The sequence below is a fragment of the Rissa tridactyla genome, chromosome 8, assembly GCF_028500815.1.
Source record: "Rissa tridactyla isolate bRisTri1 chromosome 8, bRisTri1.patW.cur.20221130, whole genome shotgun sequence".
NCBI classification, from domain to species: Eukaryota; Metazoa; Chordata; class Aves; order Charadriiformes; family Laridae; genus Rissa; species Rissa tridactyla.
The window spans coordinates 28,778,941-28,806,858 of record NC_071473.1 but is presented as its reverse complement, the minus strand read 5'-3'; the positions used below and the strand labels follow the sequence as shown (position 1 = coordinate 28,806,858).

General features: G+C 39.9%; 1 protein-coding gene across 1 annotated transcript; it reads right to left on the bottom strand.

Annotated features, from left to right (window-relative positions):
* Window positions 1-7,335: 7,335 nt before the first annotated feature.
* Window positions 7,336-11,330, bottom strand: RGS1 (regulator of G protein signaling 1). Its single transcript, XM_054213038.1, has 5 exons — window positions 11,182-11,330; window positions 10,705-10,788; window positions 9,875-9,936; window positions 9,149-9,312; window positions 7,336-8,410 (listed from the first exon to the last, which is right to left on the bottom strand). Exons 1-5 carry the CDS (start codon window positions 11,283-11,285, stop codon window positions 8,225-8,227), a joined length of 600 nt encoding a protein of 199 aa, XP_054069013.1. The 5' UTR covers window positions 11,286-11,330; the 3' UTR covers window positions 7,336-8,224.
* Window positions 11,331-27,918: the final 16,588 nt, after the last annotated feature.

Sequence of the window (27,918 nt, the reverse complement as noted above, 5' to 3'; positions counted from 1 at the left end):
CAGCAATTGAGCTGGACATGCTTTTCTGAAAGAAAATTATGAGGAAAACTGAAAAGCTGAAGTATGTGTATGGTTGGACTTGATCTCAAAGGTCCTTTCCAACCATGAAGATTCTATGATTCTATAGAATCAGAAAAAATGGCTATATAATAACAGAGCTACTGAATTTTTTCTGGTCTGTTCTTTGTCTAAGGATTAACTATCAATTGCCAGCTACTTTAGACAATATATGTTGACCATCTTGATTGCAACAACTTTTTCTTATCAGCGAGGATAGTGCTCCCAGATGAGTTCTTGCTCATAGTCTTGTATTTCTCTTTCTGTTTTCCTGTGTTCACTTACCTAGTGGCATCTTTGTTAATTCTCATGCCTTCTCTTTTTCTCTTGCCCTCATATTAATTCTTTCCTATTTGTGTTTCTATTTTAATGCTCTTCTGCTCAATAAAAATCTCACCCACCTACGTCTGTTTCACACTAGTGAACATGGAAGTACTGTCTGTCTCACTCTCTGCATTGTACCCATTCTTTCCATCTACCCACATACTCCCTTGCTTGCACACAGCTACCCTTTCTCCTGCAGTACACCCACGCACTGGCATTTGTGAACGTAGGAACACTGCTTGCTGGGGCTTGCCTGGTACTCCCATTCCTGATGCTGTGTCTTACAAGAGCATGTAAATAGGAGCACTGAGAATGTGGCTAGAGGTCTAGGGCGAAGCACAGGAAAAGCAGTAAAATATTAAAAGGCCTTTGTTAAGCTTGAGGAGAGCACAAAGCGGATACTCGGGTCTAGGTGCTACTCATCCTCATTGCTGTTTGAGTGGATGTAGTACAGAAATACCAGATCAACATTCTTGCTTTTCACTTAGTGCAGCCATTGAGGTTTCCAGAGGACAGTCCTGTTTCTCTGGTTGCATCTTACTTGGTGGCTTTGATCAGATTCTGTTGGAAACTTTCTTGGTATATAATTGAAAATAGCCTCAAGAAACGTTAGGTTCAGTGTGCAGCAAAGATCTGCTCGCATGGCAACAGGGAACAGTATTCACAGGTTCAGCTCCTTACTGTAGGCCACACTGTATGTCCTTAGCTCTCTGTCAGAATCTGTGTACGTGCTTGCAACAAAGCGCAACAGTAAACTTTGTGCAAATGTACTCATTTTGAAGACACCAGTTGTCCATCTTGCAGCTGTTTGTTTACTGTAAAGCTATTGATTACAGTTTAGTCCAAGTTGGTCAGAATATTTTATTATGTTAGTCCAGGACCCCCTGTCCTGCAGATGTTTGTTCCAGCTCATGAGCAGTTCCTGGTTGGACTTTGGGCTTTGTTTGAACAGCTTGAGTGTGTTCACTGTTTCCTCAGACTGGCATGAACAAGTATGTTGGCTTGCTCAAACTCATGTCTGATCAAATTCTATTCAACAGCAAGTCTCTTCTCTATCTCTGGTTTCTTGACCTTCATAGTTGACAAACCATTTGCTACAATAAAAGTAGTACAGACTTTTACCATAAGTGGTGTGAAATTCATGGGTTACTAAGTTATTACTATTATGCAAAGAGTGTTTATTTTGTTTTATTTTTAAAGGCTATCCTCTAATAGCAGAAGCCCTCTGACCACAGTAACTTGGAAAAAAAACAAAACAACAAACTCCTTGTGACTCAAGTGATGTTGTTTGTAGGCATTTGTACTGTCACTTTAGTACTTTGTCTGTATAACATACTTTGAAGAGAAGCATTGCTAATCTGCGTTGTCTCTCCCTGCACACAAGTCTAGAGTGATCCTGAAAGGTTTACATTTCTGCATTTCACTCTTTACTCAAGCTATTTTTAATTTTATTAAGTAAAAAGGACCATGTGAAACCTGGTCACCAAACTAGTTTAGATAACTGCTTTAAGGTTCTGTGGTGCCTAGGCTGTTTGAAGAAACTGATTGGAAGTGCTCAGTAGAGTTTAAATATCTTTGGGATTTTTCAAAAGAGTACTTTCTGGAACTGTTTTGAGAAATGAAGGGGAATGAGCTTATTTCCAAAATAAGCACATTAGTTCTTGCTTGATGTAAAATTCCTTTCTGTCACTAAAACCTTTGAGGCTGTATATATCCAAACAAAGCCAGGGGATAACCTTAACTCCTCTCTGACTTTGTTTCCAAGCATCCAAGACAAATGTAAATCATCCAATGAATATTAAGCAAGAACTTGTTTTGCAATTTCTGCCTGTGTTTAATGACTGAAGACTTAATTTCAAAAGCTTCATTTATAGACATTATGCGCTCTGATACAATCAACCCATGTCTCTGAATGGAAGATAACATCTAATTTTTCCACCTCTTGTCATCTGTTTTTGCTTTTCAAGCTCATTTCACAACCATGAAGGAGATGACATCCGGAAAGCCTGTTCCTTCAAAGTGTGGGCAGGGACGGCTGGCACTTAGGGGTCTAAGGTGATGAATTTGTACTATTCATTACCATTTCAGCTTTTATTTCCTTCCTCCTTCACTGTGTATAATGACAGGATGTCTCTACTAACAGGCTTTCATGGATGGCTTTTTCAGTTTCAATATATGGGAGAGAATGATACTATTATATTACTGTTATACCACATTTTTAGTTCTATATCAGCTAATACTAAAAATATCTATTTCGGGGAATACATTTAGAAAAGCCTTTCCAAATTGGAGAGGTTAAAATTAGTCTTCTAAACGCACATTCAGGGTCTGCTGGACTCTTGAGTCGTCCTATAATGAAAACTCTCTGCCGCAGGGAGAAGTTAATTCACTTCAAAAGTATACCTGAAGATGGTAAAATGATTTATTTTTTTTTTCCACACTGAAACACTGACAAACAATGAAAATGTTTCCTTCGGGGTAGAACACTTAAAGAAAAGTCTGAGTCACCACTGTCAAAGCTTAAATCTTCTCCATGTACTGCATCCTGTTTTCCTATTCTGATCTGTAGCTGATGACCGATCTGATTCAACAGATTTTTGTAGAGACCATGAATGAACAGCAAATTTCCATTCTCTTAAGGTGTATTTTCACCCAGGGCAAGTCCTGCCTGACCAGTCTAGTGGTGTTCTATGATCTATGACTATATCAGTGGACAAGGGAAGAGCTATGGATGTCATCTATCTGGATTTCTGTAAGGCCTTTGACACAGTCCACCACAAGCTCCTTCTCTCTAAGTTGGAGGAAGATGGATTTGATGGGTGGACTGTTCGGTGGATGAGGAATTGGTTGTTGGATAATCACATCCAGAGAGTAATGGTCAATGGCTCAATGTCCAGATAGAGATCAGTGAGGAGTGGTGCCCCTCAGGGGTCCGTATTGGGACCAGAACTACTTAATATGTTCATCAATGACATAGTGGCATCGAGTGCACCCTCAGCAAGTTTACAGGCAACATCAAGCTGAGTGGTGCAGCTGACTCGCCTGAGGGACAGGATGCCATCCAGAGGGACCTGGACAAGTTGGGCCTGTGTGAACCTCTTGAGGTTCAAGGCCAAGTGCAGGGTCCTGCATCTGGGTCAGGGCAACCCCCAGTATCAATACAGGCTGGGGGGTGAAGGGATTGAGAGCAGCCCTGCCGAGAAGGACTTGGGGGTACTGGTAGATGAAAAGCTGGATGTGAGCCAGCAATGTGCGTTTGCAGTCCAGAAGGCCAATCACATGCTGGGCTGCATCAAAAGAAGTGTGGCCAGCAGCAGGTCAGGGGAAGTGATTCTGCCCCTCTACTCTGCTCCGGTGAGACCCCGCATGGAGTACTGTGTCCAGCTCTGGGGTCCCCAGTAGAGGAAAGACATGGGCCTGTTGGAATGGGTCTAGAGGAGGGCCACAAAAACGAGCAGGGGGATGGAGCAGCTCTCCATGAAGGCAGGCTGAGAGAGTTGGGGTGGCTCAGCCCAGAGACGAGAAGGCTCTGGGGAGACCTTATGGCAGCCTTCCAGTACATGAAGGGGGTTTATAAGAAAGGTGGGGACAAACTTTTTCGCAGGGCCTGTAGTGATAGGACAAGGGGTAATGGTTTTAAACTAAAAGAGGTTAGATTTAGACTAGATATAAGGAGGAAAGCTTTTACTCTGAGGGTGGTGAAACACTGGAGCAGGCTGCCCACAGAGGTGGTAGATGCCCCATCCCTGGAAACATTCAAAGTCAGGTTGGACGGGGCTCTGAGCAACCTGATCTAGTTGAAGATGTCCCTGCTCATTGCAGGGGGGTTGGACTAGATGGCCGTTAAAGGTCCCTTCCAACCCAAACTGTTCTATGTTTTTTTCCAAAAAAGGGAAAGCTGAATCTAGTTTAAAAAAAAAAAAAATCAAATAAGCTGTTTGACATATATATTAAATATTTTAATGTGTTGGATGACAGATCTTGATTGTTCTGGAAAGTTTTAACAGTTAACTGGTAATTAACTCAGTCCAGCATATTGTGAAAAAGGACAGTTTCCCCCAGTTGCCCACTAATTTACTTACAATATAGTTAATAGCCTGCATTCACAAGTTTCCCCTTTGAGTATGGGAAGCTTCCAGGGAGGCACACTTTCCGTATTTGATGTGTAACATGTCCCGTTTTGGACAAGTCTGCCATGCTGGGCAGGGCACAACCCACAGCTGTGAAACCAATCTGCAGTACTGAGGCTATTTGTGTGTATGGGTGGGGGGAGGAGGAGGTGAGTGGGAAATCACAAATAAACTTGATATGGTGAATGCACCTTGTAGATGAACCAAAGCTCACAGAAAATACTGAGCCCTTAATCCTTTTGATCTGTATGTTCTGTTTTTCTGAGTGCAAAGAACCTCCATTTTGGCAATATTTCAAGAAAAGGATTCACTGCAAAATAAGCATTGTATACTGCATTTTGAAAAATAGATTTTGAAGAAATAATAAAACTATTTAATGTGGACTATTTTAAAGCATGTAAATGTTGTTAAGTGTCTTAAAATACTGTAAAAATTGTTTGTTGTGCCATTGAACTATTACTTTATAGCTTCTTCCTTTTATAAAGAAGATTAGTATGGATGGCACTATAAGTTGCCATAAAATACTTCCAGATCTCTTGGACTTTGTTTAAACAACCGGCTTTGTATAGCCCTGCTATAGCAACATATATATAATACTAGGCTTACGACTGCATCCCAGAGGCAGCTCTGAATTTCTTTACGCTGTTTATTGCTTCGTGAAACATGGAATTGCCAGGGACACTGGAGTGGGCTGGAATATCTCTGGAATTAACAACCTGGGCTCTTTGACTTTGTAGCTGTTTTCAGGTTCCTACTGCAAATGAGGTGAAAGACTTAGAAATGTACCAAGGTTGGGTTGTAAGGAGTGGAATAGTTTCTTTTTTTAAAAAAAACCAAACCTTTCCTTCTCACACAGTACCAAATCGTGAACCAGGAAGAGATGCTTGTGGAGAAGAATGAAAAGTCTCTTCATCTTCCCTCCTCAAATACTCAGGTCTATACTAACTCTGTAATACAAGTGGTTGGTGTGCTCCCTGAAAGCAGTGTTAGTCTCTTCAGGGGATGAGTTTAGCTTATTTTTAGAGTGCTCTAACCAGCATGCTATAGCGTCACTTTCTCACCCTTTCCGGTTAGGGCAGACCCAGTGACTCTTTGCAGGAGGTCAGGGCACAGGATGCCAGGTCTGTGAATACCAGAGCAGCTGTGGTGATTGCACTCAGTCTTTAGTGAAATGATTTGCTCTGCCTCGTGCAAAGTCACAGGGCAGTGGGCACAGGCGGCAATGTTGGCCATCTCTTGAAGTGAGCAGTGACTGGAGTTATGCCATGGTTTTGGGCGCTGCAGCAGAGTCTGCCTTCTCCTTTTCATTATATCTGCCTCTGAGACCTATATTGAGTTGGAAACACTTATCCACCCATTACCCCACCCAGCAGTCTCCCTAACAGCAGATGAAATTGCTTCTGACGAACAGTCTCCTCTGGCACCAACAAGCCATTAAAAAAAACCCCTAACCCTAACTAGCCATATTATGAAATATTATTTTATTCAGAAATTTCATACCGGTGTTTGTCTAGATCATGGCAAAATTGTGAAACTGCAGGGGGGAGTAAATGGGACTGGGCCCATACTAATTTAAGGGATTTACAGTCAAAAGAATAATGTTACTTGAAGGCTATGTCTGTTTAGAGGGTAGCAGACATTTCATAGTTCTCTTTTGTGTTCTGTGAGGTTGAAGCTATGGAAACTATGACGTTTGGTCCATGTTAACTGTATCAGGTCACGCATGAGAGTGCCTCTTGCGTGGGAGGCATAGTTGTTTTTCCTAATTCACAGGAATTAGACTTATTCCTACCAATCCTGGAAAATTTATTAATGTAAGAGACCCTACTGGAGACTGGTTTACACTGTTTCAGGAGCATTCAAGCTTTGCAATCAGAGGGTCCCTCAGGTATATATATATTTAACAAAAGGAAAACAATACTGCGAGACCAGATTCTTTTGCTCTGCATTTACTGGCCTTGAAAGTGGGAAGATGTCATTTGCAGTGGCTTCCAGCTACAACAGTAAGTGATGGTGAAAGTTGTCAGCAACTGCTACTTAGCTATCTATGCTACTTCCAGCAGAGTTTTGCTTCTAACATTGAAGACTGGGACCTTCAAGGGAGGACAAAATGTCCCCAAAGGGTGGCAGTATGAACACAGTCTTCTCTCGCCATGAGAATGACATCTGTGGGTTTACAGCTTCTCCCTTTGGTATGGAATAATGGAGTGTGCCTGACTAAGATTATGTTATTTTGGAAAATGGAAAATCTGCAAGGATGAGATAAAATCTTGTATTGCCATGCATGTGATAACTGAGTCTCATGATGGTAACTCATCAAGACCAGGGCACACTTTCATTTATTTTCATTTTGAACTCTAATGTCAATGCCTTAAATGCTTCAGATTTGGTCATGCCTGTGTTTACAGTTACATGATTCAAGCGTAATTGCAACTTTTCTTATTTAATTTAGTTACCTGCTCTGCTATCGGCTACTCATAACACTGTATATTTTAGAGTAAATTTAATACAACATTTGCAGTGAAACTAAATGACCTTTGATGCTAGTATTGGCATTGTATATTAGAGTCTGGATCTTGCCAAGAATGTGACTGCTAGTGAGTCTCATCAGTTACTGCCTCCCAACAAAAGCAAGCTTGAGTGATCTGCTGTGCTCAACACATCATCAGTATCAAAGTGTATTGAACTGTGGGATCAGTGATTAAAAATGTTGTCTATATTTGACATTTGACTCTGGTGCTGGTAGCTGGGGCAGTATGAAAAATAGGAAGGAAATTTAGACCTGCTTCTCTTTTTTGTTTGGTTTTTTTTGTTATTGTTGTTTTCTTCTTGGGGGTCATGAGGATGGGCATATGTAGGTCAGGATCACCTGCTCCAGACAACTAAGATTATGGTTGTGTAAAATAGGTTTAAAAAAACCCAGAAAAGGTGGTGTGGGGAAAACTAATATCTGGATAAGGAGATGGGTAGTAGCAGCAAAGTGGGAGAGGAGAGAACCATATGTTTCAATACTTCAGTAATTACGGTGGCAAGACCACTTAAGATGTAAAATGATCATAAAACTTTATTTTTAGTAGATTTGATTGAAGAGTTGCTTATTATTTTGCAATAAATTAAACAGAAAATATGCTACATACCTGACTGTTGAATACAAACTTAGTAAAATTACAGCTTATGCAATTCTTATATAATTTAAAATAAATCAATTTTAAGACATAACAATGTATTATACAAAGCACAATAGCATCATGGAGCTGCACTCATGCTTATTAACATTTCACAGATTAAAAAAAGGCATTAGTCAGTCCTTTCTGTGCGTTTTCTTGTTATGCACAAAACTGTCAGTCATCCTTATTTTTTCTTCTGAACTTGATAATCTTTTCCCAGCATTCAGCTTGCTGTTCTTGCACTTCCTAATAATCAGCAGTCCTTTGGGTTCTAAGACTTGGTTCAACGTTCACAGTGTAGTTCAAACAATAAATAGTATCCATACCCTGTCTTGACTCCATGGTGTATGGGAGGAGATTTTCTCCCTGTGCTGCTCTCACCCTTGTAACAGTCTTGCCAGCTCTTATCCTGCGTTCTCTTGGCCATGGAGCTGTTTGGGTCTCCCCCATACTCCTCCTCCTAAGGCAGGGGTTCTCCTTGCTGAGCTCCAACCACCCTGAAGGATCTCTCCACAGGATATTTGTCTCTTCACTGCCTCAAACACTTCATTTTGAAGTGTTAGTTTGCAGCTGGTTCAAAAGGTTCAGGTAGACTTTGGATTTCAAAAATCTGGGATATGAATCCCTCTCCATGAGGATGTACACAGTTTTCTGGGCTTCATCAAAACTTGTGTGAGTTGGATCTTGTGCCTTTTTGGCTGTTGCTTCCCTCATCTGATAGTCAATATTGATCTGGAAAGTGAAAAACAAATGCCATCAACATCTTAAAAATATGCTCTCTTTCTATATCTATCACTTTGTTTTGTCAATAAACAAATTTGCAGCCTTAGAACTCAGTGTGATAGTTCAATATCAGAACTGCAAAATGAGGGAATGTTAATGCTTATATCCCAGTTAAGCACAAAAATTGCTACGGAGTATAGAAATGCAGTTTCTTATAGAGTCAGGAGTAACACAACTGAGCAAACGGAGAAGCAGAGGAACAACCTCCAATTAAACCTCTGGTTAAAACAATAGGAGAAATCTTGTGTAAAATGAGAGTCTTCAGTTTGAAATATGATCAACATATACAACCTTTAATTCTCCAGAATGTCCACATATTTTAAAAGACAAGAAATATTCCACAGTTCTCCTACTAGCAAAGCTCTAAGTGTCGGATTCCAAACACCAGCAGTAATTCAAACTGGGCTGAGTCAGAGAATGGCATCGTGTGCTGAGCTGCTGGTGCCTCTGCTGAGCTCCTGCTAGTGGTGCTCCCAAGTACCGGCCTGTATCATGTGAGTCTACTTGTGAGATCTGATAATCTCACAGCTGAAGACAGTAATGATGAAAGTACACCATAAAAACATGCATCTCTTTCTCCTATGTAACTGAATAAATGTATGAGTATCTCAGTGAAGCTACACTTCTATCTTCTGAGTTTCCAGAATCCTTGTACTCTAATACTAGACAGATTAACTTTGTACTTACCTGTTTAATAGCATCTGACTGAACAAACTCCTCATAAATCCTCTCTGCTTTGCCATGTAAGTGATCAGACTTGGTTTTCTTGTAATCCTCACAAGCCAACCAGAACTCGATATTTTCCTCACTGAACTCTGACTTCAGGAACTCACGAAAGACACCTTGACCACCTAAAGCCAACACAAATACATCATCATTTAAAGTATGACATATGTGACCAGGGAGAATAAAATAAATAGCAGGACATGTATTGAAAGTTCTGTTATAGAATTTTGACAAAATACACTGTTCTTCCCTTCTTTGACACACTACAGATACCCTAATATTAGGGATGATGGAGTCTTCCTAATTACATTCAGAATTTTTTAGATCTAGACCCTGGGTACGAAAATACATCAATGGATTGTCTTGGGGTACAAGTGGAGAGAAAATTCCAAATTAAACTGATGTGTTAGGCAAGGACAGAAGACTGATCAAAAAGCACTGAATTGAGCCGTTTGGGGTTTATTTGCTATAGTGGGAGTAGGAAAGAGAAGGGGGGGAAAAAAAAAGCAAACTTGGAAGGTAAGCTGTAACAGTAGCTATGTTACACTGGAGGTGTAAATAACTGAAATGCAACTGGCCATTCTCTGGCAGTGTTTGCAGAGTGCTACAGCTTTGCCTATTTGGTCAGATTAGGTAAAATTTTATCCTCAGAGTAACAACGAAGTCATACTGAAGTAATAGACTTACTTTGGCTGGCCAAGAGCTTTTCCAAAGACTGGGACCACTGTATTACTTCCTCTGCAGAAAGCCTAAGATGACAAGAAAAAGAAAAGACTTTAGGCAAGAAACCATGTGGGTTGGTTTGCATGTTTAAAGAAGACAAATTTTATAATTTATTCTATTAGAATAAATTCTAATTCTATAGAATAAATTCTATAATTCTATTAGAATAAATAAATAAAAATTATATAAATTCTAATTCTATTAGAATAAATTCTATTCTATAGAATAAATAGAATTTATTCTATTCTAGGAATATGTACCAGGTATTTATTAAACTTATGGCTTTCTCATAATCTGAGACTCTGGAGGCAAGTCCACATTGAAAAAAATAATCAGAGATGGAAAACCAAGGAACTATGATGTTGTCCTGAATTCTGTTCCCAGAAAGATGAGCTTTTACTGTAATATGACCAAATAATTTTGTATCTGTACTTCTGTTTACATATTCCTGAAATAAGAATGGTAATACCAATGCTCATGACTTAAGTGTGAAGCATCATTTCTTGTAAATCTTTAGAGAATGGACACAATTTTCCTCTGAAGAAAATAGATTTAACTGCGGTGTCTTCTCCCCCACTGTTTGATGCAAATACATCACATCACTAAGAAAAAAATCCTTAACTCCATGAATAGTTTCTACTTCCTAATGTTCACTTCTTTGGTATTTTGGAAATTCTAGGCATTAGTATATTTGTTGTTCTATAAGTAGTTTAGAAATTAATAAAATAATTTACTATATAGTAATCTAGCTATAGTTATATTTTCGTTATATCTTAGTGTATCTCAGTACTTACATGACATTTCTGGAGTTAGAAGTCTTGATCCCAGATTCGATATGTGGCACCATGCACTTCAAATAATTTTTGAGATCTGCACCACTGAAACCAATGAACAGACACTTTTGTAATCCGTTAAAATTGCTGTTGCATTTCAATTCTACTTAAATTTCTTAAAACTTTTAAACAGAGGCAGACAGCTCCATTCTGTGCCTGAAGTCTGTGAAGTTACATATCCAAGTAACTTTTTTTTTAAAAGACTAAGAGGCTCCCAGTGTGTCCAAAATCTACTCCTGATTACTTAAGGGAGTCAGTTCACTTGTATGCATCAGCTCAAGCTATTTTAAATGATGCTATAGTCCTGGGCTTCAAGCAGGCTTTGCAGTCATTTAGCCTGAAACACGGTGCTAATTCTTAATCTCTGTGTTATTTTCATTTCTAGTGTTACTTTCATTTCTAATAAATTAGAGTTTATACTTAGATATATATACTTACAAAGCCTTTTGCTTCTTCTTATGGATTTTGCCTTCTGCAAGCTTGCAGTCGTCTTTTCCATTTAATTCAGTCATGTTGTTGTGGGGAAAAAAAAATCCTGGCATTTTACTTAACGTTAATGTGAAGAGACGTTTGCAATGATAATCCTCCAAGCGCCAAATGTCAGTTCACCGACTCTGCTGCTGCCTTTTATTGACGCAGGCAGCCCTGCTAGTTGGTGTGAACAGATCTGTTTATCATGTATCCTCACCACAAACTGTGGAAGTTACCTTTTTTTCAGTGCACAGTGACGTGAGTCTTTTGAGAAAGAAAACAGACAGCAGTGTCTCGTGGTTGAGGTTAAACCGGATGAGACTGAGTTACTTTGGGTTTGTTTTGTGTGTCTGTGTTACCAAAAAAAAAAAAATCCCCTCTAGAACTTCGAATTCTTGTCCCTTTCTGATTGGTACTTTCAAATCAGAAATACTTCTTGGTTTTATCAAATGAGCGGCAAATACTGCCTTTTTATCTTGACAAAATTCACCTGCTAACATGCCTCTGTTACGAAATGTCATACTTCGCAATTGATTTGATGGGTTCAGTGGAATATTAGAAAAGAGTACTTTAAGATATGCCAGTATTAAGGTTCCGTATGCAACAAGCTATTTGCAAGTCACCAGTTGTTCTTCAAACTAGAATACTGTTAGATAGAGGAATCTGATTTGTTTAGATATGAGTGCTATGAAAATGTTTAAAAGTGATTTTCATGGGGAAGGGGTTTGAAACAGCAAAAATTATTTAATTTGGTTTAATTTTTCCAAGTCAGATAATTTGCAAGCACGCTGCCATGTTTCAGGAATGCATCTGTAATTTTAAGTGATTCAACCTGTGTAAAGATTGACTATAAGGTAAAGAGCTGTTGTTTGTAAAGAATGTGAACACTACAATGTGTTAGAGGGATGTTTGCATTCTTTGTATATACTTTGTATATACTATGCAAGAAGAAACCATAGATACAAAGCAAGATGAAAAATAACAGTTACCCTCTATTTATCTGTCTGAGTTGATGATTTAGAGGTTTAAGTACTTAATCTGGTTCCTGGGCATCCCAATTTCTGCTTGTTTGCTGTTTTTTGGTTTGTTTTTGGTTTTTTTTTTTGGGAAGTTTCAAAGATTTTGTTTTGTTGAATAATGCATACAACTTTGATTACTTAATAGCTCATGAATGATTTGTACAGGGCCGCATATGGTTATGGTAACTGAGAACTTGCTCGCATGTCCACAGTTTCATGGTGGATTGTGATACAAAGGTCTCAAGGAGACTGAAAGTCGCCTGCAGACAGATGTGTATGCAAGGACAGACAGTTTGCATCAGGGTGGTTTTAACCACAGGAGGCTACTGATCCTCTGAACACTAGCAATGACATAAATGTGTCTGCATAGGTTGTACTGCAGGAAACATTTATCTTCACAGTATCAGGTAAACACTGACCTTTGTAAGGGAGAGGTATTTATTAACTGCTCTTAACCCCCTTGAACAAGGCCAAAAAGGAAGAAAGAGATATTATCAGTACCATATTTATTTTCATACGTAGCATGCTGGGTTTTGACATTCAGCCCCATCCGCGTCTCATTGTATTTTTTCAGTTAGTAGCCGTCCCCAGTGAATTACTGGGAGGGTTATAGAGATGCTGCATCCAAAGTCTTCTCAGAAGGGTGCAATAAAGGATGAAAGGTAACAGACACAAGTTACATCAAGGGAAAAGCCCCATTCCCTACCACTTCTCTCTGTACTTTGTAGCCTCAGGCTAAAAAGGGGAAAAGGTCTTGAACTTATACTTAGAAGCAGGTATAAGTAAGCCATCAGTTAGGTTCTGTGAGTCTAAGAGGGACTAGATAAGAGTTGCTCCCCTGAAGAACAGGATGGTTTGCTTGTTTGTGCCTATTATCAATGCAGGACTGTTGACAGTTGTTTATCAGGCAAGGAATGTCTGTTCTCCATTTAAAACAAAGTTACTATCTTTACCTTTCAGATTTGTTAAACATATCAATGGCACATTACATCGATGCACGTTTCCTAAATTGAAAATATTTCCCAAGTATGAATACAGTTATTGTAGAGAATCCCGCTTTGAGCAGGAGTTGGACTAGATCCCACAGATGGACTAGATGTTGGTCTCCTCCAGCTTGCATGATGCTATTGTTCTGAATACCTTGACTTAACATTTGTAGTGTCAAAAGTGCTACTTATTCTTAACAGAGCTTTAAAAATATAATACTTCAAAATCTTATGCATTCATCCATATTCATGTTCACTATCCTTGTGGCCTGTAGAGAGAAGTGTAGTCCAGGTCCAGACTCTGGTGGGATTTAACATGATACCACGAGGAACGGTTAGGTCCTGACCCAGTGGAAGTCTTTTAATATAACTTCCGTCCTCCTAATTTGCTGGGTCTTTTTCAGTTTCATCATGAGACAGCTGGTAACAGACCTGTCTCTCTCACCTCCCACTGTCTTAATCTACCTGTAAAATACTTTGTTCTATTTAATGCAGAGCACGATGGCTACTTGCCGCTTGAAATACTGCCTTTTTTAATTATTAATCTCCTTTTGTTCTATTATTATAATTACAAGAAATTGCAGAAAGTATTTTTTGAGTCTTACAGTCTTAAAGCTTATTAAAATAACCCCATCACTTGATACAGAACCCTCTTTGTCCTAAGATTGGCATTGCCTCATTTGACTCTGTCCAATAAAAGGACAGAGGAGCACTTCTTGCAGCAACAGTAGCCAGCTGACTATCACCAGCTGGTTTTTATACTGTTTTCCAGATCTCTTGTACGTTTGTGATGAGTAATTCATCTAACTTCTTAGTATGCACAGAAGAAACTTGGAAATACTTGCTAATATTCAACGTGTTTCCATACAGTGTTTCCCATTCTCTCCAACCACCACTTGGTAGAGTGTAAGAAGAGAAAACATGCGAGAGTATGTCCAAGATTACAACACCGGACAAGTTTAGTTACAGCAAAGAAGATTTAAAAGTCCCATGAACTCTCTAAGTCCTACTTGCTGGTGTAAATGATTTCAAGATTCTTCTCCTGACTTCTGCTTTTACATTTCTTTTTGGTCACTCTTGACTGGTTTACCCTCATTCTTTCTCCATTTCAGCCCAGTTTTGTTTCTGAATGGTACATTTTGGCTTAGGCAAGCTGTTAGCTTTCATGTATGGCCAATTTATAGCTTTACTGTACTCTTGCTGTTCATCATACAATTCTCTGGAGTTAGCTGGCCAAATCTGTGCTGGGCTGGAGGGCTGACCTCCAGTGCCCAGTCAAGCAATGCTGCCACACTGCAGAATATCCACTTGCTGGTCACATAGCTGAGCCTTAATTTAACTATGAAAACAAGTGATTTCTTTTAAATGCTTCTGGCTTTTACACGACCTAAAGATGTAACCTACTGATAATCCATCTCTTAAGCAAAAGATGCACTTAAAGGAAATAGAAACTAGTTTTTATGTGAGAGGAAATCATTCATTTTACAAAAAAAGGGAGGGCGCTTTTGAGCAGCAGGGATAATAATTTGGAACATTAAAATTTTCTCTAATATCATGTAGTCGGTCCATAACGGAGTGATGGTATCCATTATGAATGTTCATTTAGGTCTAATTACTACTACAAGCAAATGTTTTCTGGAACGAAATCCTAAAGCCACTGAGGTTAAAAATCTTGCTACTGGTTTTAGTGGTCTCATTCTTGGTGTTGGATTGATTTGACTGAGAATTGGGGTTTTTTGAGTGATATTTCTTTTGTTTGAACTTTCAGGTATTCCAAATGATAGCTTTTATTTTTGCAACAAGTAAGGCAAAACCATTGCTGAATGGCATCAGACTTCTCAAAATACAAGCGGGATTTTTATTTGAAAAATATCTGAAGTCTAATGCCAACCTTTGAGCAAGGAAAGCCACAAGTTAAACTTTGGGTAACAATCTTCCCCTTGAAAAAGTCTTGTTGCATTTCTTCTGTTGGCAGCATAAAATCAGTAAAGGACATACTTAGCTCAGTGTTTCAGCTCACATATGGACAGAGCCAGCGACCTGACTCTGGAGGGCAAGCGACCAGAGCTTTCCTGAATTCTGTTTTAGCTCTTTCACTTCCTCAGTATAAAATGGCTTCACAGAAACACTCCTGCAAACTGCCAGTTGTGTCCACAATTGCCCTGTGTACTTCTGAAGCATCTGCAGAATACTTTCAGGGGATTTTTTTTTTTTAGGGGTTTCCCTTGCTTCTCTAGAGGACTTTGTGGAGTTTTTTTTTTTTTTTACAATGACAGTGAAGGGGAGACCAGGCAGGAGATCTTTGAAATCACTGTAGAGAGCCTACGAGTGAAGTGTTCCATGTTTTTATTGATCATATGGAGATTAAAATATAGTCCATTCCTTGCATACATTCTGGTATGCCTACGAGCTCTGTAAAGAGATTACAGCAGGTTTTTCCTTTGTCTGTCTCAACTTCTAAATATTTCCATGGGCACTGAGCTCCCAGCTTGTGTGACTTCAATCATGTTACTAATCTCTCTGGTTACTTCATGTGGCTGTTGTGAGTCACCGCGAGCTATTGGAAGTTTGGAAGTTTCCAATAAAAAACATTGCAGAATATAAGTTGTTCTTACAGTTACTATTTTCTGTATGGCATCTTTTCAAACTTTTATGATTACAGAAAACTATTAACAGTATTTTATGAGAAATGTTGTTAGCATTAACAATCCTGTTTATCCTATAGAGTCAGTGCAAGGAATTATATATCTATATTTCCTCATTATACTGAAGCACACTTCACTGAGACACGCATACCCAGTAAGTCTCCTTTTTCTTATGACCATTTCTTAGAGTGTAATAAGCTTATACAGTTTATCAGAAATCAGATCCTTTTCATTCTGGGGTTTTCCATCTGAAATAAATTAACTGTTTAATTTCTGTGAAATCAGGGGACTTTTGGTTCTCAGCCATACTGACTGACACCTGGATTCAAAAAAAAAAAAAAGAGAGAAAGAAAGAAAAAAATGCAGTACAGTGACTTTTGGGTGCTGATGGTGATGCTTCCTGTGTCTGATGTTCGGTAGCGCAGGAAATGTGTTCATCACGCACCATCTGGGAAACGCATACATTTCTGATTACCTACACACATTTTTATGCAGTCGCACACTGATGCACTGAACCAGTGCATTGCTTCTTGTGTGTTATTAAGCAAAAAAATGTGAGAACAGGGCCTGAGATAGTGGTGTGTGAAGCAGAGTTTACTAAGTGTTTTCACTATGAACATGGAAATGTGATATGTGAGCACAATCAAGTTTAGCTTTTGAAATTTGCAGACTTCAGTTTCACCTGAATCTTAATGGAGAAAAATCAGATGCTTTTTCTCTCTTACTGTTCTAATAGATGGTAAAATTCTGTATCCTATCCTTCCCTTTTAAAATAACAAATGGTTTGATTGAACACAGACAGCAAGGTAAAACTCTTGGTTTCCATTTTGAAAATGTTTTTAGGCACTTTTAAGCAGGAAAAATATTACTGAAGCATTAAGTGGAGTTATGCTGATAAAGACTTTTCTGTAGAATTACAAACAGTTTCAAGTGTCTTTTTTATACTTGGTGTTATAAATTTCCTAGCTGAATTATAACACCAGTGCAGTCTCAGATAAGCTTTCATTTTGACCAAAAACATCCTCACAGGGATGGGTACATCCAAAAATTGCCTTGTTACTGGAAGCCACTCCAGACACAAGAAGGGTGTCTGGAGAAGAGTGCCTGTCCTGATGCTCAAGAAAATAGCAGATATATAAAGGAGACTATCTTGGCTAAGTAGGAAACTCACGACAGAGCTCAGATTCAAAAAAGTAGCATACAGGGAGTCAAAGAACGGACAGGCTACAAAATAGGAGTTTAGGAACATTTTCAAGGGGTGTAGGGATGCTGTTGGAAAGCATCTTTATAGATGGATTATCAAGAAGACGAAACCAGGCTGTCACAACGGTGTGTGGTAAGAGGATGAGAGACAACGGGTGCAAGTTGGCATAAAAGCAGTTCATGGATATACAGAGAAACTTTTTCCCCCTTAAGGCCAGTAAGTAGTGGAGTGGGCTGCTCGGGGGGCTGGGCCATCTCCATCCTTGAAGATTTTCCAGATCAGACTGGATAAAGCCCTGAGCAACATGGTCTAAACTCATTGCTGATCCTGCTTAGAACAGGGCACGGGACTAAAAACATCCTGAGTTCCTTTCCAACCTGATTTATCCTGAGATCTTATCTATAACTAAGAGTGAAAGACACACTATAGAAGTCTAATCAAGTTAGAAGAGTTCTGCTTGGGAAATAACAGTAGCTGTAGGAATTAATACAGGTTTCCAACTTGACTTTTTTGAATGAGAACTGCATACCGAAAGCGCATCATTCAAATTACCATTTTCTCTATCTCTCTGTGAAAATACTTGCCAAGTATATAGGTCAAGTAGCAGAAAGTTACTTCAACAAATGGGAAAATGGAAGATATCTATATGGTCTCAATTTAAATATATGAAGATGTAAAAGCTATGTGTTTTCTGTGGTGTTCTCTCAGAACCAGCTCTGCTTTTGATGAACCAGGGAAGGGAGTTTAGTTCAACTTCCTTCATTTACTTTGAATCTCAATTGCTGTCTGCTTTTAATTATCAGGTATTACAATGTGTTCAACAAAAACACTTGAATTTCCTCACATTTGTCATATTTGCTGTTTTATGTGGGAACTTGGCACTTTACAACCTGTACCACAGAGACAGACCCCATCCATCCTATTAGTCTACCTCCCTGACCTTCCATATGCATTGTACCTGACATATTCTGATAGTACAGCTGAATCTTTTATTTCCCTGATGCTCAAGAAGGTTGTTTCCTGCCAACTATGCTGCCTCCCTCAATCCATTCAACACCTAAGGCAAAGCCAGTCCTGCTGCTGACTGCACAGGGAAACAAAAGCTGCTGCAGTGCCTTATGAGTTTGCACACTCATCCCTGCAGAGCTTGGGCTGGCTGGGAAAGAGCTGATATGCTACTGGTATTTTAACAGTTGCTGCTGCATGCATAAGAGCTGCAAAGGAAGGACTGAAAGGGGAAAGGAGGAAACAAGGAGAATGAGAGGGATCTGAGGATTTGGAGAGTCTCCAGATGCTTGAGGAAGATGAAGCTAACCCTGGACAACGTAAATGCTAGGAAGTTCTAATTTAGTCTGGGGAAGGGTTTTGACTTGCTAGCAGGGTGATTACTGTCAGTTTAGTTTAATGAAGCAGCAGCCTGTAATAAATTGCATCCAGAGATTAATGGCCTCAATATCCAGGTAGAGATCAGTGAGGAGTGGTGCCCCTCAGGGGTCCGTATTGGGACCAGAACTACTTAATATGTTCATCAATGACATAGTGGCATCGAGTGCACCCTCAGCAAGTTTGCAGGCAACATCAAGCTGAGTGGTGCAGCTGACTCGCCTGAGGGACAGGATGCCATCCAGAGGGACCTGGACAAGTTGGGCCTGTGTGAACCTCTTGAGGTTCAAGGCCAAGTGCAGGGTCCTGCATCTGGGTCAGGGCAACCCCCAGTATCAATACAGGCTGGGGGGTGAAGGGATTGAGAGCAGCCCTGCCGAGAAGGACTTGGGGGTACTGGTGGATGAAAAGCTGGATGTGAGCCAGCAATGTGCGTTTGCAGTCCAGAAGGCCAATCACATGCTGGGCTGCATCAAAAGAAGTGTGGCCAGCAGCAGGTCAGGGGAGGTGATTCTGCCCCTCTACTCTGCTCCGGTGAGACCCCACATGGAGTACTGTGTCCAGCTCTGGGGTCCCCAGTAGAGGAAAGACATGGGCCTGTTGGAATGGGTCTAGAGGAGGGCCACAAAAACGAGCAGGGGGATGGAGCAGCTCTCCATGAAGGCAGGCTGAGAGAGTTGGGGTGGTTCAGCCCAGAGACGAGAAGGCTCTGGGGAGACCTTATGGCAGCCTTCCAGTACATGAAGGGGGTTTATAAGAAAGGTGGGGACAAACTTTTTTGCAGGGCCTGTAGTGATAGGACAAGGGGTAATGGTTTTAAACTAAAAGAGGTTAGATTTAGACTAGATATAAGGAGGAAAGCTTTTACTCTGAGGGTGGTGAAACACTGGAGCAGGCTGCCCACAGAGGTGGTAGATGCCCCATCCCTGGAAACATTCAAAGTCAGGTTGGACGGGGCTCTGAGCAACCTGATCTAGTTGAAGATGTCCCTGCTCATTGCAGGGGGGTTGGACTAGATTGTAGAATCATAGAATAGTTGGGTTGGAAGGGACCTTTAAAGCTCATCTAGTCCAACCACCCTGCATCTAGCTATCTAGTCCTTTGAATGTCCCTTGCAATCCAAACCATTCTGTGATTCTTTGAAATGCCTTTACTAGAGTGGCTGCTACTTGTGAACTGCTGGCACCTCTGTGCATTTGGGGAAATCCAGCTACTAGTGGTTAGCATATAATTCCTGGGAAGAATGTGGGCAAAGGCATTATTACAATGCAAGTCTACTATGTTTCCTTGAAAACTGAACTTCCCTCTGGTCATATACTTTCTAGCTAAAACAAGTTTATTTGTCACAGTCATGAACAATTGTTTTTATGTCTGACAAGACAAATATTCCTGAATATATTCCCCCACACTACCTGTGCCTCTGTTTGGCACATGTTTTTAGGCATCGTTCAGGATGCCAGTCTGAATGCTTAGCAAAATCTTTGGTGCATGAGTTTGATTAAGCACAGCCTAATCTTTCACAAACCTTCTCCTTGCAGAGTTAGGAGCAGAGCTTATGTAGGTGCCTATGGTTTTACTAAAATGTGTATCAGCCTCTCTGAGTCCTTAAGTATCTGTCTCCTCTCCAAAGTGTGTGGGAAATGACTCTACTTTAATTCACATCTAAATTACATGTCATAGAAAGATGGTCCCTTGTCATTCAATAGCACTGCACAGTTCCTTACTAATTATCTATGTGGAAGTCTACAGACCTTGGCTAATATGAGTACTGAATATAATCTTTGTTTAAAAGAGGGGTTGTCACAACCTCAGAATGTGTTTTCCTAATACATGTCATTATTAAAACACAAAGTAGCCACCATGTCCCACCAGTTCCCCACCGGTGATGAAAACTAATTATTTCAGCCTTGTTTCTGTAACTTCCATAGGTGACTAAAACTGCCGTTTCTGCAATGTGGGCTGTGTGCTGGCAGGTCTGGAATTCCCCATCGACTGTGGTGTACATGTCAGTACTGTAAACCAGGTGAGTTTTAATATATATGACCATTTCCCTTTAATTTTGAAATGAATTTGAAGACTAACAGAAGAGAATTCAGTGTGCAAACCAAGATAACCAAATCTGGAGCGGCAGGAAACGGAAGCCTCTGAGTTTCATGACAATAATAGTTTTGCTATTAACTGCTGAGCTTTTTTGTGCTGCTCTGAGTTACTCTGAAAGCAGTCATCAAAGCTTGATATATGTTCTTCTAACCTCAGCCTGAAAAATGGGGCCTGGAAACCACAGGATAATAACTCCCTTATAAAGATAGCTTTTCTATAGTTTGGCACTGCCTAGGCAGTGTGAAAGGAAGCAACAAAACCTTTTTTTAATCTTCTCTGTCTTAAGAGTGTAAGATATTTGTAAGAACTTGTGGATGTGTGTGTATACATAACTTCACATTATCTCTAATATCCCTTTAAATGTAATAGTAGAATGGCTCTTTTCTTTCCATACATTATATGTTTGCAGCAGATCTGATGAAAACATAGCTGTTAGGAAATATTTGTAGATCACACAACGGTTTGGATGTGAAGGTACCTTAAAGATCATCTGGTTCCAACCCCCCCACCATGGGCAGGGACCTCCCACTAGACCAGGTTGCTCAAAGCCTCATCCAGCCTGGTCTTGAACACCTCCAGGGATGGAGCATCCACAACTTCCCTGGGCAACCACCCTGTTCCAGTGTCTCACCACCCTCATTGTAAAGAATTTCTTCCTAATAGATAACCTAAATCTACCCTCTTTCAGTTTAAAACTGTTACCCCTTTTCCTATCGCTCCACTCCCTGATCAAGAGTCCCTCCCCATCTTTCCTGTAGACTCCCTTCAGGTACTGGAAGGCTGTTATAAGGTCTCCCCACAGCCGTCTCCAGGCTGAACAACCCCAACTCTCTCAGCCTGTCCTCATAGCAGAGGTGCTCCAGCCCTCTGATCATCTTCGTGGCCCTCCTCTGGACCCGTTCCAACAGGTCCATGTCCTTCTTGTGCTAAGGACTCTAGAGCTGCATGCAGTACTTCAGATGGCGTCTCAGGAGAGTGGAGTAGAGGGGCAGAATCACCTCCCTCGACCTGCTGGCCATGCTTCTTTTGATGTAGCCCAGGATGAAGTGGGCTTTCTGGGCTGCAAGCGCACATTGCTGGCTCATGTTTTGTTATTAGTGTTAAAAGTAACTTTGCAACTTCCAAGTCTGTTTAAACATAGTTTATTCTTGGTTTTGACTTAAATCTTGGCTGTCATTTTTAACTCTCAAGCAATGTATTGGAACACGCTGCATTCAGTGACACAGAAGCACTGGACAAACGTTGGTGTTACAACTAGAAAATAAGAGTAACGTAATAGATTATTATTCTGTATAGAAGCACAGGTCTGATTTTTAGAATTGTTTATGATCTGATTATACCCTTCAGTTTTACCATAAGCTCGGTTAAAGTAGGAATATCCACAGTAAGTGAAGGAAATGGAAGATAACTTAGATTTTTCAGGTATGACTTTATCTTTTTTTCATGGCTGTTAACGCCCTTGAAATCCTAACACTTGCTGTATTTGTCTTTCTGAAAACTGCAGAATAGCCTCCCCCCATTTACTTTTAATGAAAAAATCAAGCCAGGTAGTAATGAAGTTTGAATTCAGTGGAGTTAGACTGATCAATGCCAAAAATCTCCCCCTTAATTGTAATGGTAAGAGACAATTCCCTCAGAGTGGAAGCTTTTTCTTTCTTTTTAGTTGTCACTTCCTTCCTCTTATTACTGTTATTCAGAAAGGAGGAAATCGATAAAAAACTTACAGTGGGTCTGTTAGAAGGCAAAAGAATGCAGAGCAAAGGTGTCTTGGGCTTTTTAATGTAAAGGTTGGGACCTAAGGACCAAAATAAATAAAGACAAGAAGTCAGCAAATAAGAAAGTTAACTTCTGAGCTGAATAACAAATAACAGTCTTCACCTGCACCAGAAGGACACAGATAAATAGTAGAAGATTATTGATAAAATTTCTCCTACCACTGGAAAATAGCAATATTTTTCCTACTTTGTGGTTGTCTTCCTCTAGTGAATTGCGATGTCATGCCACTTACTCTTCAGATGATTATTGGTTATGAAGAAATTTTTTCATGGACTCCTTCCCATGGGAAAATTTTTCCTAGTATAATGATTTTGCTTAGGATCTTGAATGTGGCAGATTCTCCCTCACATAAACAAGTGTTGCTGCTTTGAAAAAGGCAAAATCAGAATGTCCTCTTACTGCTGGGGAAAAAAAGTGTAATCTGACATTCTGCTTGACATGGCCACTCTAATTTTGTCCCTCAAGGTTGATATAAGCAGAATACACTAAACAGGAATCTACAATGAACCTTGATAAATATTTAATACATGCTTACCGTATTCTCATGTTTTAGGCAAATCAGCCTCTCCAGTCATAATAGAGGTCATAATAGAGAGACCTAACAATGTTTACTTGCATCATTTAAAGTTCAGAATACTGTTTGCATATTGTGGGGTTTTTTTAATTTGGTTTTGTCTCCTATTGTAACGAGATTTGTTTTTTACAAGCCAACCCCTTTCTTTTTGATTCCTCTTACGTTCATTGAATACCCAGCACCACTTTCACTTGTCATCTGGTTTAGTCTCACTGTGTGTTGCTATGGCACGTTCCAAATATTAGGGACCTGTGTTATAACAGAGCCCAAGGCTCCACGTGGCTTCCAGTCACAGAGCAGAACAATTGGAAAAATATGATCTCAGAACCCAAGAGACTATCACAGACCTCAAAACATTACAACAAATGGAATATATAGTTTACAATGCTTATGGTTGTATTATTGAATGAGGATGCTGTTTACCTGATGTATCAGTCGACAGGCTCGGTTCAAGACCAGACATGTTTTCAGACTATTCTACTATTTCTTCAAACGTCGTTTCTGTGAATTTTACTTTCTCATTTTCACTGGCTTGTACTCATACCTGTTTCCTTTTTGCCTAACTTTTGTTACACCTTGTATTCATAAAGAGGTAAGAGCACATGAAATCTAAAAAAATCTCTTTAGGGCTTTCTTCTCCGAAGACAGACAACCACAAGACTTAACTCAGAACTGTATATGCTTCTTGTATTCTCAAGAAATGAACTAAGGGCTAATGCTAAGACAAAGAAGCAAATAATATAACTGCTTAAAAAAAAAATAATTCTGTATATATCACCCCGGACCTGTGGTTTATCTAGATTTTTTTCCCTTATGATTATTGCTTTTCATCCTCTTCTTTCTCTGAAGCATCTCTGTAAGTGCTAAAGAGATCATTCAGCTCAGCCTTTCTATCATGTTATCACTGCACGTGAACTTCAAGAAGATGGCAGTGTGAGGTAATTGTAACAAATGACTGAAACAAAGGAAGTGGTAAGAAAGAAAAAATAAAGGAAAAAGAGTGAGAGGGCACCTTTCCCATACAACATGCAGCTGTGCTGTGGAATGAGAGTCCAAATCCCTTACTTTCTCAGGTTAACAGACATTAGTGAGATGAGGAAGAAGCTGTTACACTTGTTTTTTCCCTAAACTTCATAGCAGAGTGTAGCTTGAAATTTCCTCATGTTCACGGAAGCTTTCTATGAAAATAACAAAGAAAGCCCAGTACTGTCCTAAATGCAAAACTTGCCAAGGATATGTAAAATGAGGTTTTAGAAACAAATGACTCATAGTTTTAAACTTCTCGGTTTTTTGAGGGTGGTAGTAAGACCTACTTGTTACCATACATTTGCTCCAGGAGTGATACAGAAAACCCAGCCTGCACAAACCTGTTTCTTCTGGAGTTAATACCAAAAGGCATTCCTCTCTTTCATGAGACTCGAGGCATGCTGCTTGAGTCTCAAAAATACCCGAAGCAGTTGTGGCCACCAGTGCCTATGCAGCTGCTATCCCTAGGGGTAGGCAAAAGGAAACCACTTCAGAATGAGTGGTTTTCCGCTGTCTCTGCAATGTTTATCAGCGTTTTGCAAAAGGTAACTGGTTCCTTTTTGCTGTAACAATAGCCAACAAGATGTGGTAGGGAAGGGCATACCTAAGACTTAGGACAAACCCAAAGCCATGATTCTTTGGAATAAACTCGGATGTCTGTCACTTACACATAGCACCTGCATAGCAGTATCTCACTGATTCACTTTCCCCTTTCCCACTTCCTTCTACCGAAGTGAGCTCAACTGCCTTTGTTGGGATCTCTGCTGAGTAGCCAGCTTATTGCAGAACATGCTTTGCCAGGGAGCAGGTGAGGAAGTTTCATGCAGCATTCACAGAATTGTAGGATGCTCTATAAATACCAATTAGCAACTGTTAAGAGCTCACCCCAACAGTAAGAAGCACTGATCTTATTTCAAAAGCAGATAAAAGGAAGTCACCTGGCCATGGGCTCTAAGAAATCTGTGGCACTGCTAGAGTAGCATTAGGAAGCTTATTCATCGTTCTTAGTAGACTGACTTGGAATCTTTCAGTGTATATTTTCATTAGAAAATTCTAATTAAAAAACAGTGCTTCATAGAATTGCACCTATATTAATGAGAAAACTCTCTCAACATCATTTTTAAGTTGAGATTAATTTTCTGGTTCATTATCAAAGATCCAACTCAGTCAATGGCATCTTACTTCAGGTTTACTACAGGCCTCTGTAAGGTTCATCCTCGTGCTGCTACTTTGCTTGATGCTTTCCATTTTCTAACTGTTTCCTATTAGTTGTTTTTTTCTGGGAAAAGTCTCTCTTGTTTCCCCCTTCTGCCCCCACCCCCCCCTTTTTTTTTTTAACTCCCTTAACAATGCAGACATGTGCATTACAAGCACAACCCCCCTTTTCAGGTGTGGGTTTCCCTATTTGCGGTGGGTGCCCCAGCTTTACATATACGCCTGCTCCTCACTGCACCTCCATGTGTTGGTGAGAAAACCGCCAAGGTCACATACAGACACCCAGGTGTGAGTCTGTCCCTGCTGCTACGCCCTGCCTGTCACTGCCGTAGCTGGGTGCAGGCTGCTGGTGACGCCAAGAGGAAGGATGCTCTGCCTGGGCTAGGCAGAGGTCACAGTGTCACCAGAGCAATGTCAGTGTCAACCAGGTTTTGACTGCTGCTGTTCACACTCAAAGGTCTCTTTCCTCCCAGTGACAAATTTTCATCCGTTTTCTTGGCATGACTGCTCCTTTGTTTCAAAAGTCTCCTTGTAATTCCCTAGTCACTGTTGAATCTGGCTGACGGTGGTTGTTTTTCTCTTTAACATGAACAATTTTGAGCAAATACCACACACACATTCTTATTTTAACATGGTATCCAGACCATTTGCCAACGGTAGACCATGCAGATACCCCAACAAGGAACACCAAATAGTATCACGTTTGTCCTTGAGTAGAATAGGAAAGTATTTGGAAGCTATTTTGCAGAGAAAAGGCAGAATGGCACCCTCTGAGACCCACTATATTAATAAGCTTTCCTGATTACGGAGGATAAGTTCATTAGGTACTTGTAGACAGTAAAGATAGACAGTAAAGAATTTCAGAAGCCAATGTGAGTGGAGAGATGTGCTTTTTTGTAAAGCGCCTTGCTACTCTGATATGGTCATGTTGTTTTAGATCAAAGCATGAGGAAGCTGCAAACATCTGTGAGAGAAGAGGTAAATTTGCTCAGTTTGGCTGCCTCTACTGTCTCAAAACCTGGGACACAGGCTTTGATTCAGTACTATCAGGCACAGTGGGAGCTACTGCTGTTAGCACACTTACATATACGTAAAGATGGATGTCCAAACCTATTGTGATCTCTTTCTCCATTCCAAGGTGCTGGTAGTCCTGGGTCCTCAAGGTCTGGAAATAAAAGGAGTTAGTTTCAGCATGAGAGAGCTGGAGGAGGGGCAGTAAATGCTGCATAGCCATAAACAATTCACATCGTGTATTTAACATAGAGCTCTGGTTAGCGGTTGACAATTATTTATATAGATGTATATTTTACTTAATAGAAAGAGAGGAAAACCATCTTTTTTCATTCTTGACCAGAACTTAATATTTCACTTAAGGGAATCGTAGCAAAGAGGTTTGGGATTTGGACATTGTGTTCTGGGGCATATTGATCTTAAATCCCAGCATATACCCGTCTACATTTGCAATGCAAAAAGGTAGCTTGTGAATTCCTGGAACATCTGTTGATGTGATAACATGGGACATTCCTAGTGGGGCTGCTACAGGCTTAAAAACAAAATAAAGCAAAATAAACTCCCCCAAACAAACAAAAAACTGCAAAATCAAAAATGCTAGATGATGCTATATTCTTTGTGCCTTGAACGTGCCACAGTTGAATTCAGTTGCATTGTCATTGTGTTTCTCTCTAAATCATAAAGTCTTTGAAGTTTTGTGAAGAAACAAGTATCCAAAAGTGGAGATTCTTGCAAAAACAGGCTCGTAGATTGTACATATAGTAGTAGTCTCAAGTTCACTTGGCTTTGTGAGTCCCATTGTCACACATGTGGCTGCAACATCATCTCGGATCCCATACTGTTTTGAAAGGGAATTTTGTCAGATGCTTTGCACAGCCCTTAGCTTTATTGACTCTTTGGAAATGATTTTAACATAAAACATTAACACAATTAAAGGAAAATGACAGGAACCTACTTATAGAAGCCTACAGATAGATGCTTGCCAGCCTTTGCAAAACATCATTATATGTTATTTGACTTTGTCTAGTTCCAGTTCTGAGCAGAAGTGTTGAAGGATGTTACTTGCTTGTAAGATGACATTTTGATCCTAACTGGCACTTATTAGCATAGAATAGCCTCCGAAATCTGGTAATGTGCTCTCTAACATGTCAATTTTATTCCTCCTTTATACTTCTGCTATTTATTTTTTTTCGCTTTGTCACAAAGAGTTGCCTGCTGTTCCTGCTGCTTCTCTTTTGACTTATAGAAGACATCAATTAGTAGTATTCTACAGCCTGTTGAGTTCAACCTCCTATCAGTTCACTAGATGCAGCTCTGCGCCTGACTAAATATCAAAGCAGATTAAAGGCATTTGGAATTGGTGAAAATGCGGCCTTGTGGAGACCTGAAAGAGGAAAGCAGATCAGCTTGCCATCTTAATACAATTAGAGGAATTCAAAATTGTATATTTTGAATTCAAATACATTTTTCTGTTTTGATTTGGCTCGTAACTATTGTGCTATAGATAAAGCTTCATTATATCAGCTAGACGCAACTTCTGAAGAGCACATTGTGTGCATGATACTAGAATATTAGATTAGCAGATATGCAGTTTAGTGCTTCAATGGATCTTAATCTGTACGTTGGTTGCGTGTCAGCAGTATTTACTGCTACAGCAGTGAGAACAGTACAAGGCAGAGAACAGAAGGAAGTAGATCAAATGTTAGGGACAAAAATAGCTGAGAAGTCATGTCAGAGTGATTGGAAGATAGAGCGTGGGTTTTTT